Genomic DNA, 13,120 nt, shown 5'->3' with positions numbered 1-13,120 from the left:
CGTGCCACCACACCCAGCTAATTTTTGTATTTTTAGTAGAGATGGGGTTTCACCATGTTGGCCAGGATGGTCTCAATCCCTTGACCTTGTGATCCTCCTGCCTCGGCTTCCCAAAGTGCTGGGACTACAGGTGTCAGTCACCATGCCCAGCCTATTATATCTATATTTAAAAAACATATATCCATATGGATAAAGAAAGGAGAACATGGAAAAGCGAAAAAAAAATTACAATGGTAGAATTATACACATTTTCCTTTAATGTTAGAATTTTCAAACAGCTCTAGCAAAGGCAGGAAGAGGGCACATGACTAAAACTAAAGAGGGAGCCAAGTCCCTGAAGAAGCACATCTTGGGCCTTACCTTTAATATCTGGTGTCTGTGGTGTTGAAAAGGCATTTGAGTTTTCAATGACATGTAGGGGGTCAATGTTCTCTTGCTCTACCATCATGAACTGACTCCAATACTCCAGGGGCAAGGAAAGCAGGCGCTCAACCACCTAAAAGCCAGCAAATCTGTTAGCAAACTTCCAAAGCTCAGGGCTTCTCGACTTTCTTTTATGTTATCACATTACACAAGTTCACACACACACACACACACACACACACACACACACACACACACCCCGCACCTGCCTACCTTGGGTTGACGCTTGATGTCCTGTAACATTGTTACTGGGTCTGGATTGGGCACAGCATGGGCCACTATTGTAGGGCCAAAGACTTTAGCCAGATTGGCAACATCCATTTTAGTATGTGGACTCTGAGCCACTCTAAGCAAAAGAATATTAAATTAGAAGTCTTGCTCCTTGCTTAAATGCAGATCAAAATATAGATTCTATAAGAAAAAAATTCATCCCTCATACTCCCAAACACTCAACTCACATTATCTTCCCCTTGGAAAAACAATTCCCTAACTCCCAGAACAAGTTTCTGCGGTACTCACCTCTGCAAGTGAATCATGAGGAAAGCTAATGTGTCCCTGTTGGCCTGGGGCAGTTCACCAACAGCCTGGTACATGGCAGCTATGCTGTTGTCTTCATCTGTGATTTCTGTAATTGAAAAGAAAGCACCAAGAGGTCTAGACTTCTTTCCCTTGACAGCGGGCTTCCAAGTTATCGACCACAAAGTCTCATCTATACAGTAAGCTTCTGAAACTCCTGATTAGTTCATGACTACATCAGACTCTGGTTTCATTAACAAGCAGGATACTGGCCAAAAGCTCAATATTAGAAGTCAGAACTTTTAAAAAATCTGCCTTTGAAGTTAGGGAAAGCAGTTGGCAACCGATATGCTAGGAAGACAGGCATACAATTGCAGTGACTACAATTACCAAGAAGGTATTCATTCATAAAACATATTTAAGGGCCTACGATGTGCCAGGTACAAGTGTCGAGGATAAAGGAGAAGTAAATAAAGCCCTTACCTTATGTAACCTACATTCTATTGGTGGAGTCAGTCAAAAAGCAAATACCTATCAGGTAGAGTGATACATAAATGAAGAAACAAGGCAGGCAAGAAGCTAGAAAGAAATGAGACCCGTTAATCTAGACAAGGTTGTCAGAAAAGTGTTTCTGGGGACAAGATATATGAAGAGAAATATGAAAGAAATAAAGGAGCAAACCATACAGTATCTAATGTAAAAGCATTCAGGTTGAGACAACAAATGTGAAGGCCTTATAGTAGGGAGTAAGGTTGGTATAGTCTAAGAACTGAAAAAGCTCCAGCCTAACTGGAGAGGAAGGAAAGAAAGGAAGAGCATTGTGCACAATAACATAATGAGAAAGGAAGAGGACAGGCAAAGGTGACACGCATACAGTTACCCATCCATCAAACTACTTGAGCACCTACTATGTTTCAGGCACTGTACCAGGGAGGAGCTAATAAAAAGAGTAAGGTGGCCAGGCGTGGTGGCTCATGCCTGTAATCCCAGCACTTTGGGAGGCCGAGGTGGGTGGATCACCTGAGGTCAGGAGTTTGAAACCAGCCTGGCTAACATGGTGAAATCCCGTTTCCACTAAAAATACAAAAAATTACCTGGGCGTGGTGGTGCATGCCTGTAATCTCAGCTACTCAGGAGGTTGAGGCAGGAGAATCTCTTGAACCCAGGAGGCGGAGGTTACAGTGAGCTGAGATAGTACCACTGCACTCGAGCCAGGGCAGCAGAGACACCGCCTTAAACAAACAAACAAACAAAAAAGAGGCCCGGCATGGTGGCTCACACCTGTAATCCCAGCACTTTGGGAGGCTGAGGCGGGCGAATCACGGGGTCAGGAGATCGAGACCATCCTGGCTAACAGGGTGAAACCCCGTCTCTACTAAAAATACAAAAAATTAGCCGGGCGTGATGCCACACGCCTGTAATCCCAGCTACTCAGGAGGCTGAGGCAGGAGAATCGCTTGAACCTGGGAGACAGAGGCTGCAGTGAGCCAAGATCACGCCACTGACCTCAGCCTGAGCGACAGAGTGAGACTCCGTCTAAAAAAATAAAAAATAAAAAAATAAATAAAAAGAGTAAGAAAACTACTGCCATGGGGGAATTCATATTCAAATGTTACATCTGCCCTTACCTGCTGCTTCCATAAAGGCTTTGTTTAGGCGAAAGGTCAGAAGAGGTTCTTTGAGGTTTCGAAGAAAGTCTTTTAGAAGGCTACAGACAGCATGGATATCATCCACTTTGCTGAGGAGGGGTACAGTTTTCACTCTGAGGAATTTCTCTTTCAGCTCTTTTACCGTGCGGTCACAGCCGGAGATCCTATACAGGCCTGTCTATTATCAAGATGACATTTTTATTTAAAAACTTCCCAATTAACACAAATAACAAATTCACCATCTCCTACGGTAGACTCTTACCTCAGTCAGACCTCTTTGCTCAATCTCATTTACACAATGCACAACAATGGAGGGGATCATTGGAGAAGTCTGGGACACAAAGTCTGCCAGCATTCCCTGGAAAAAAAGAGTTTTAAATTATTATTTACACCATGAAGACCAACAGATGAAGACGACATGCGAAGAACGACCTCCAATCTTATTCTCAGACTGGGACATCATGTCTACTTTTAAATTCCTATTCCCAAAGCATATATTAAAACAGAGACTATCAATTATTTTTCCTACCTCCATGCCAGGACTGATTTATTATCATATATACCACACTTTTTTTTTTCTCTTTCATATATACCACACTCTTATGTGAACAAGGAATAAGACCACCAGCTATAACTAACTCCTTCTCATTCACTCAAGGACAGCAGAAAAAAGCAATAATGAAGTTACAGGTATAGCCTTTAATATGAAATAATTTATTACTCTAAATGGATTTTTTTTTCTAACAGAAGAAATCTGGAATAAGAGAAAAAAATTTTTTATACTTTCATTATTCTCAGTAAAAAAAATTACTTAACACATCTTATCACAGTTGATCATGACACAAACCTACCTGTAGGGGAGAACTCCATGGTTCTATATTAGAGTACAGAACATGTATAAAAAAAAAATGTACAGGTGGCCAGGCGCGGTAGCTCATACCTGTAATCCCAGCACTGTAGGAGGCTGAGGTGGGCAGATCACCTGAGGTCAGGAGTTTGAGACCAGCCTGACCAACATGGAGAAACCCTGTCTCTACTAAAAATACAAAATTAGCCAGGCGTTGTGGCACATGCCTGTAATCCCAGCTACTCAGGAGGCTGAGGCAGGAGAATCGCTTGAACCCAGGAGGTGGAGGCTGCGGTGAGCTGAGATTGCGCCATTGCACTCCAGCCTGGGCAACAAGAGCAAAACATCCTCTCAAAAAAAAAAAAAAAAAAAAAGTACAGGCATGGATAAGAACTTGTAAGATTAGGGGAAAATAACATTTGATTTGCTGAAAAGTAGGTAGGAAGGTAGTCATTTTGATTCTTGATAATGTTGCTTACATAATAATTTTTTTTTTTTTTTTCGAGATAGGGTCTTGCTCTATTCCCGAAGCTGGAGTGCAGTGGTGTAATCACAGCTCACTGCAGTTTCAACCTCCCCACCTTAAGCAATAGTCCAATCTAGCTTCCTGAGTAGCTACAAACACAGATGCACACCACTAATCTGGCTAACTTATTTATTTATTCTTTGTAGAGATGGAATCTTGCTTTGTTGTCCAGGCTGGTCTCAAACTCTTGGGCTCAAGTGATTTTCCTGCCTCAGCCTCCCAAAGTGCTGAGATTACAGGCATGAGCTACCATGCTCAGCAATAAATAATTTCTTAATGGATTTAATCAGTTTGGATTAAACTGGTTAAATATTTGGAAATAAGCAACTTAATCTTGATACCCTATTATGAAGTATGTTTAACATAAAAGCAAGAATAAAAAGATAATTTTATCACAGATAAAATTATATGATAGCTGAGATTTGCTTCCAAGTAATTCATTGGACAGAGTTAGGAAGAGGCAACGACAGTATTGATAAATCAAGAACAGACATAAAGGCTGGGTGCCGTGGCTCACACCTAGAATCCCAACACTTTAGGAGGCCAAGGCAGGCGGATCACTTGAAGTCAGGAGTTCAAGACCAGCCTGGCCAACATGGCAAAACCCCATCTCTACTAAAAATATGAAAAAATTAGTTGAGCATGGTAGCACACGCCTGCAGTCCCAGCAACTTGGGAGGCTGAGGCATGAGAATCACTTGAGCCCAGGAGACAGAGGCTGCAGTGAGTCAAAGTTGCAATACTGCACTCCAGCCTGGGCAACATGGAAATTCTGTCTCAAAAAAAAGAGACATTAAAAAAAGAATGGACATGGCCAGGCACAGTGGCTCATGCCTGTAGTCCCAGCACTTTGAGAGGCTGAGGTGGGCAGATCACTTGAAATCAGAAGCTTGAGACCAGCCTGGCCAACATGGTGAAACCCCGTCTCTACTAAAAATACAACCAAAAAAAAATTAGCCAGGCATGGTGGTGGTACATGCCTGTAATTCTAGCTACTTGGGAGGCTGACGCAAGAGAATCACTTGAGCCCAGGGGGGCAGAGGTTGCAGTGAGCTGAGATTGTGCCAGTGCACTCCAGCCTAGGCAGCAGAGGAAAAAAAAAAAAAGAGAGAGAATGGACACAAGTTAGTAGTCATGGAAGTTAAGTGATAAGAACCAGGGGTTAGTTACACTAATCTCTTTAGTTTGATATATGTCTGAAATTTTCCAAAATGAGATGAAGGGGAGGAAGGAAGGGAGAAGAGAAGGAAAGGAGAAGCAGGGAAGAGGAAAAAGGAAAAAGGGGAGGGCAAAGAAGTTTGGTTTAGAAAGGTATTAGACAGACAAACCCAAATAGGACTCTTCAAGTAAATATCTTACAATTCTATTCATTATTTGTGGAAAGAAATATATTTGAGATCATTAATTTTAAAACAAAAACTGATACTAAGCCTTTGAAAGGCGAATAAAGAGGCTGTAAAACAATGACGGCTCGTATAAGTCATACCTCTCCAATCTTGACAGGTGTTCCTATCAGGGTAGGAATGCAGGGAAGGGGACAGCGGTCCCGACATTCTGGATGAGATACCACACGACAGTCTCGGCACTTCAGAGATAATTTGCCAAATTTTATCCGCTTTCCACATGGAACACAGGATTCAGGTTTAATAACCTGGGATACAACAGAGCACAGGAAACAGAGTGATATGAATTAGAAAATTATCATCATAATCAACCTTTTTTTTTTTTTTGAGACTGAGTCTCACTCTGTCACCCGGGCTGGAGTGCAGTGGTACAATCTCAGCTCACTGCAACCCCTGCCTCCCGGGTTCAAGTGATTCTCCTGCCTCAGCCATTCAAGTAACTGGGATTACAGGTGCCCACCACTACGCCCAGCTGATTTTTTGTATTTTTAGTAGAGACGGGGTTTCACCATGTTGGCCAGGCTGGTCTCGAACTCCTGACCTTGTGATTCACCCACCTCGGCCTCCCAAAGTGCTGGGATTACAGGCGTGAGCCACTGGGCCTGGCCTTTTTCTGTCTTTTTTTGAGATGGAGTTTCACTCTTATTGCCCAGGCTAGAGTGCAATGGCGTGATGGAGGTTGGCTCACTGCAACCTCCACCTCCCGGGTTCAAGCAATTCTCCTGCCTCAGCCTCCCAAGCAGATGGGATTACAGGCATGTGCCACCACGCCCGGTTAATTTTTATATTGTTAGTAGAGACGGGGTTTCTCCACGTTGGTCAGGCTGGTCTTGAACTCCTGACCTCAGGTGATCCACTTGCCTCAGTCTCCCTAAGTGCTGGGATTACAGACGTGAGCCACTGCTCCCAGCCATAATCAACTAACATTTATTGAGCACTTAGTATGTGCCAAAACATTTTCTAAGCCCTTTACACATATTTACATATGTAATTCTCACAGTAATCCCATAAGATAGGTTTTGTTTTCTTCATTTTAAGATGAGGAAACGGAAGCAAAAAGAGTTTAAGTAACTCGTTTAAGGTCATCCAGCTGGAAGGCAGCAGTGTGAGGTAGTGAAAAGAACTTGCTTACAAAGAGCAGAAAACCTGGATGTTGGATGTTGGCAAGGCATGGTAGCTCATGTCTGTAATCCCAGCACTTTGGGAGGCTAAGGCGGGAGGATCACCTGAGGTCAGGAGTTCGAGACCAGCCTGGCCAACATGGTGAAATCCCATCTCTACTAAAAGTACAAAAATTTGGCCGGGCATGGTGGCGGGCGCCTGTAATCCCAGCTACTTGGGAGGCTGAGGCGGGAGGATCATTTTAACCCAGGAGGCAGAGGTTGCAGTAAGCCGAAATCACGTCACTGCACTCCAGCCTGGGCAACAGAGTGATACTCCATCTCAAATGAAAAAAAAGAAAAAAAGAAAATCCGGATGTTAAATGTGTCACTTACTATCATGTGGCTCAAAAATGTCAACTGCTCTGAGCCTCAGTTAATTTGCTTGGATTTTTATAAGGAAATCAAATGGTACAAAAGCAAAACATTTTGAAAATCTTAGGTGATACATTCAAGAAAAAATGTAAACATGTGTCACTAAAAAGTACTAACAATGGGCCAGGCAGGGTAGCTCATGCCTCTAATCCCAGCACTTGGGGAGCTGAGGCAGGGGGAGCACTTGAGCCCAGGAGTTCGAGACCAGCCTAGGCAACATAGCAAGACCAGGTCTCTACAAAAAATTTAAAAATTAGCCGGGCATGGTGGCACACATCTGTATCCCAACTACTCAGGAGGCTGAGGCGGGAGGATTGCTTGAGACTGGGAGGTTAAGGCTACAGTGAGCTATGATCACACCACTGCACTCCAGCCTGGGTGACAGAGTAAGACTCTGTCTCAAAAAAAAAAGTACTAACAATTGCTTCAGAAAAGGTTGGTCTCTTTAATTTAGTATTACTCACAGAATGGAAAGTAACTTACCTCTGTAACCAATAGTTACTTCTGGAGAGTAAAATTGGAATGAGGAAGGAAATTTGACATTTAACTCTATAACACTAAAGTATTTAACTTTATTCCTGGTATTTATTACCTTCACAATTAAAAAATTAAAACATGCCTAAAACAAAACGAACAATCACAGACTTACCGTCTTAGAAACAAAGTCATGCAGGCGCATCCCTCCATTACTCTGTGGCGTGCCCACACTGTCTGTCTCAGTTCTTGGCTCCAGCTGCCTGCTGTTCAGGGTGGAGTCACTGTTCCAAGGTTGTAAAGTACCTAGAAAACAAGCAACTTTTAAGCTTTGTTTCTTAAGTATTTTGTTGCTTCTAAATTTTAGCTCCAATTTCAATTGGGAGATAAACAGTAATCTGTCATCATAGCCAAAAGTGAGTACTAATGGCTATGTAAAAAAATAGTTTCAAGAAAAACTAAAGTTATGCAAGTGGGCTAGCAATTCAAAGGTAAAGCATGACAAAAGCAGTTATCTGGTCCTCGGTACGCAGCAGTAAGAAACTACCCAATACATCCAATCCCTGCCTCAGGAGGGTTCTAAGAAATCAACTCTCCAAAATTTTACTAGTTGTTTTACACAGGCCAGTTTAGTCACAAATTCAATGGACCTGTTTTCCTTCGGCTCCTGGTCCAATATGGCACAGTCTCAATAGTGGACACAGCTTCGATGGGCCCACCATCATTGGGAACAGTCACTGTAGTTTTTGCAACTATGGATTCATTCCCCTGCAACAAAAGTAGTAATGAGAGAAAGACAAACAAAGCATCTAACTTACCTTCTACTATAGGGTATTTTGGAGCAGGTTAAAAATTCCTTAGTCTTAGTCAAGACTTAAGACCCCAGTCTAGACAGAGTTTTTCACTCTATTGCCCAGGCTGGAGCACAGTGGGGCACGATCTTGGCTCACTGCAACCTCCACCTCCCAGGTTCAAGGGATTCTCCTGCCTCAGCCTCCTGAGTGGCTGGGATTACAAGCGTGTGCCACCACACCTGACTGATTTCTATTTTTTTGAGACGGAGTCTCGCTCTGTCACCCAGGCTGGAGTATAGTGGCCCAATATCAGCTCACTGCAAGCTCCGCCTCCTGGGTTCATGCCATCCTCCTGCCTCAGCCTCCCGAGTAGCTGGGACTACAGGCGTCCACCACCACGTCCAGTTAATTTTTTGTAGTTTTAGTAGAGACGGGGTTTCACCGTGTTAGCCAGGATGGTCCCGATCTCCTGACCTCGTGATCCACCCGTCTTGGCCTCCTGAAGTGCTGGGATTACAGGCATGAGCCACCGTGCCTGGCCGACTGATTTTTGTATTTTTAGTAGAGATGGGGTTTCACCATGTTGACCAGACTGGTCTCGAACTCCTGACCTCAGGTGATCATTCACCTGCCTAGGCCTCCCAAAGTGCAGGGATTACAGGTGTTAGCCACCACGCCCGACCTGAAACATTCTTATGTTGAAATCTCATGTTTGGCTGGGTGCAGTGGCTCATGCCTGTAATCCCAGCATTTTGGGAGGCCGAGGTAGGAACATCACATGAGCCCAGCAGTTCGAGACCATCCTGGGCAGCAAGGAGAGACGCCCTCTACTTTAAAAAGTAAAAATTAAGAAATCTCATACTTAAGAAGATAAACATAGGTGATGAGGGCATATATTCAAGCAACTAAGACTCACTCTGACAGTTGTTTACTTAATCAGAGTAATTCCATTCACATGGATAAGGATTCTACTGCATAGAAAAACTTTAACCAAAGCCAGGTGTGGAGGCTCACGCCTGTAATCCCAGCACTTTGGGAGGCTGAGGCGGGCGGATCACCTGAGGTCAGGAGCTCAAGCCCAGCCTGACCAATATGATGAAACCCCTTCTCTACTAAAAACACAAAAATTAGCCAGGCGTGGTGGCATGCGCCTGTTATCCCAGCTACCCGGGAGGCTGAGACAAGAGAATCACTTGAACCTGGGAGGCCAAGATCACGCCATTGCACTCCAGCCTGGGCAACAAGAACAAAACTCTCTCTCAAAAAACAAACAAAAACTGTAACCAAACATCATCTCTCTCAAAACAATGTTGCAATGCTGACTCAGAGGAGTTTTAATGCTCCGGGCCTGTAATCTCTGTTATCTTGGCCTGACTATTCTTACCTGGTCTACTGTGGAGCCAATGGAACGAGTTTTCTTCACAGGTCCAGGGGGACCATCAACAAACTGTCGGCTACTAGAGCGCTAAAAAGGAGACAAAGACCCGTAACTTTAGTGCCAAGCAGAACTGAAGCACAGAAGATAAAATTATTCCATCAGACAACTTGGATACAGGTCGTAGGGATTAGGGCTACAGTAAATAACAATGTGCTCTCTCTCTCTCTCTCTCTTTGCCTATTTCCACATGAAGAATAAGCTGTTCCAAAAGAATATGTTGTACAAAAATGCTCTCAGTGCCCTAGAAAAAATGAGCAAGCTGTGGAGAAATTTAGATGACACTACCAGAAAAAGTACAGCTGTAATCCTAACTAAGGACATGAAGTCTTGGAAACACATTAAGTACCCTAAACAAGCATACACAGATAGATTTCTATATATCCCATTATACACGCATTTCATCTGAAGCTTATATTAGAGCACAAAAGTTCTGTGTAAAAATTCACGACAATTCAAAACAAACTTAAGTTTATCCTTTTCCACTGTACGAATGAATTGAAATGCAGCCTAAACAGTGAAATGGACAGTATTCTGTCCTAAGTTACTACTTCAAAGAGTACCAATACTGGTTAGGAGCAGTGGCTCACGCCTATAATCCCAGCACTTTGGGAGGCCAAGGCAGGTGGATCACCTGAGGTCAGGAGTTCAAGACCAGCCTGGCCAACACGGTAAAACCCCATTTCTACTAAAAATACAAAAATTAGCTGGGCGTGGCGGGCACCTGCAATCCCAGCTGCTTGGGAGGCCAAGGCAAGAGAATTGCTTGAACCCAGGAGGCGGAGGTTGCAGTCAGCCAAGATTGCGCCATTGCACTTCAACCTGGGCAACAAGAGCAAAACTCCATCTCAAAAAAAAGAGAATATCAATACTGTCCCCACAGCATGAATTCATTTGTACTATGTGCTTAACAATGGCTAGAGCAACATGTCAGGAATGCAGTATTATGGCAAAATTTGCAAAAATAACTCTATTACTACTATGTTTACAAAAAAGACTAAACAAACCATACATACCCTCTTTTCTCTCTTCTTCAGTTTGAAAGTCTTCACCAAAGAAGAGTCCCAATCCTGTTGACAATTACACTGTATTAATTTCTTTTTTTGGTTAGGCCTTCCCTAAACCCTGTACAAATAAACTTACAGAGAACTTTAAAGGCTTCGTCAGTCAGGCTACCTAATGTACAATTTGGGGAGAGTTAAAGAAGGGAAGGTCTCAAGTGTTTGAGCTATAGAGCTATAGTAAGTTAATGTGCTTTCTTTCAAAAATTGAAGCTATTATTATAAAATCAGGAATCAATACCACAGAGGCAAGAAAAGGTTAAAGAATCAACTTCTGCCATGATTATTTCCGGTGGCTGATCCTTTATTTCTGATTATTTTTGTAATTAGTTTTAAAACTTACAGAATGTTAGGCACTATACTGATCGTGTTAGATGTGATTCTTGCCCCCAAGGGACTGCCATTGTCTAATCAGATGCTCTGCATAATGTGGCCACTTAAAAAGTTCTACAGTTTAGGAACCTGGGCCCTAAAACATGTTCACCACTAAAGAACTATTTGTCTTTTATTGTGGTCACATTTCAATTCACCTATTTTAACTATTTGCATTCATTTTAGTAGTCACCTGTGATTTCCTTACTCCTGATTATCCCTGAAAACAGTTATCTAGAAATAGTGGTATACAGCAAATAATAGCTTAGCTAAATAAATTTAATTTCCTCAATTCATGGTCCAGTAATTTAGTTACTGGTTGTTTGATTCAGCTTCAGTTACAACAAATATCATATCATACATAGGTCTAGCTCAAAAATCAACTGATAATATGATCTAGTTTTATTATATATTCGAGACCTCCACTATATCATTCCCTATTTGAAAAAGATGATGCCTAATATTTTTATCTATAAAATGGCCATATATTCCCTTGTCAAACACTGAATTTGAACAGAAAACTCCTAGCCATGTAACAAGTAGTTGTCACTTGTTTTGCTATATCAGAAAACCAGTCACCAAAAACTTCCTGATTTGTTTTGTTTGCTAGTTTTCAGCTAGCAACAGAAAAGATGCACAAATCAATGAACTATATCAAAGACTGTATCAGGAGATGACCTTTTATGCAGAAGCATCACTATACGTAAAAAGAAGTGTGCCGCCCCATAAAAGCAGGGCAACAAATAGTTTAACATGTTAACCATTGTTGATGAAAGCATTATATAGTGCCTAGAAACTCTAATCACACTTTTCTGGGTGAAATCCCAGGACCTTGGTGTCCTTCTAATTGTAAAGTACGACTATGCTTTCCCCAAGAACCAAACTAATTCAGAAATAAGGCACAAATCTATTTAAGAGCAGCAGCAAATAAACGCTGCCGACATACAGTCTTGCTAATATTTTTATTACTAGCTGGGCTTTAATAAGTCAAAATATAATCAATTAGTACAAGTGGCACACAGAGATCTATTAAATGAACTCAACTCACCCCAAATTCTGAATTCTATATTCTCACTTCAGAAACTAATACAAAAGCCAGTCTCTTATAGCTCATGTGGATTTACATTTTAAATTGCTAGCTCAGAATCTGTAACACATCAACTAATAAAATAGTAATATAAGATGTTCAGAAGAGAGGACAGGAGAGATATTCCTGGGGAAGCAGAGGTAAGAAAAGTAGGTAATTCTCAGAGATCAAATGTTTATTACCAGTGATTCATCAGTCTTGTCAAAGCTGATATCTGATAAAATGGAACCAGATTCATCAATGGTTGATAGTCTAGATCAGTGAAACAATACAATGTTAGACATAGTAGACCGTGGAATGTAAAATTCACCAACATTCAGAACAAGTCCTACTGGTCAGGTAATCAGTTAATTTCATAGCAAAATCTTCACTATGGAGACAACTACAATCTCAAACCCTGTGGTAGGCTACTTTGTATGGTTTCCACGGAGGAGTGTGTGTGCATGAGCACAGGTGCAGCACAGTTGCTTTTTCAGCAAAGACCTTATAACAGCAGTTGAAAGTTAGTCAGGGTTATGGGTGCTATTCTCTACTGAGTTTGTATTACAGGTTACTCAAAATTCACAAAATCAAGGGAAATGAAGTTTAATTAGATCCCAACTGTGCTAGTTTCTACAAACGAGAGTATTACCCAACACTGACTTTTTAAGAAATTAAGCCTGTACGTCTTCTTAGTTATAAAGATTCCCCATAAAACAACCAAGCAACAAAACAAATAGCTGACCTTTCCCTGCGTGTTGTACTGGGAATGTTAAATTCAAAGCCTGGTTGAGACTATTTTAAACAGTGGTGCAGTGGAACCAAAATTATTGTCTCGTCTTGACTCACAGAGGCCTTTCTAAACCAGAAGAGCTATAAGAGCTCTCTGGAGAGTAAACACTGAAAGTATTGCTGAACTGCCACTTTCACCTTTGGGTTTCTTAGCAATGCGCAGGATTAGTTATTGGTGCACAATTTAGCACCAATATCAAAATTTTATCCATGGTGAAACAACATCC

At 42.0% G+C, this 13,120-nt stretch overlaps 1 protein-coding gene across 4 annotated transcripts in view; it reads right to left on the bottom strand.

The window, feature by feature from the left end:
* Positions 1-13,120, bottom strand: part of RACGAP1 (Rac GTPase activating protein 1) — a 42,389-nt gene that overhangs the window by 3,701 nt on the left and 25,568 nt on the right. For all 4 annotated transcript variants that reach the window (XM_011936150.1, XM_011936148.1, XM_011936149.1 and 1 more), the window contains 11 exons: positions 12,305-12,374; positions 10,619-10,672; positions 9,552-9,632; positions 8,024-8,141; positions 7,549-7,679; positions 5,448-5,612; positions 2,851-2,946; positions 2,568-2,766; positions 943-1,048; positions 637-769; positions 361-496 (listed from right to left, as the gene is read on the bottom strand). In XM_011936150.1, coding sequence (XP_011791540.1) covers positions 361-496; positions 637-769; positions 943-1,048; positions 2,568-2,766; positions 2,851-2,946; positions 5,448-5,612; positions 7,549-7,679; positions 8,024-8,141; positions 9,552-9,632; positions 10,619-10,672; positions 12,305-12,374 — 1,289 coding nt within the window. The remainder of the gene's footprint in view (positions 1-360; positions 497-636; positions 770-942; positions 1,049-2,567; positions 2,767-2,850; positions 2,947-5,447; positions 5,613-7,548; positions 7,680-8,023; positions 8,142-9,551; positions 9,633-10,618; positions 10,673-12,304; positions 12,375-13,120) is intronic.

Source organism: Colobus angolensis, unplaced genomic scaffold (assembly GCF_000951035.1).
Source record: "Colobus angolensis palliatus isolate OR3802 unplaced genomic scaffold, Cang.pa_1.0 Scaffold151, whole genome shotgun sequence".
Classification (NCBI taxonomy): Eukaryota; Metazoa; Chordata; class Mammalia; order Primates; family Cercopithecidae; genus Colobus; species Colobus angolensis.
Note: the sequence above shows the minus strand (reverse complement) of the source record. Positions and strands in the feature narration are given on the sequence as shown.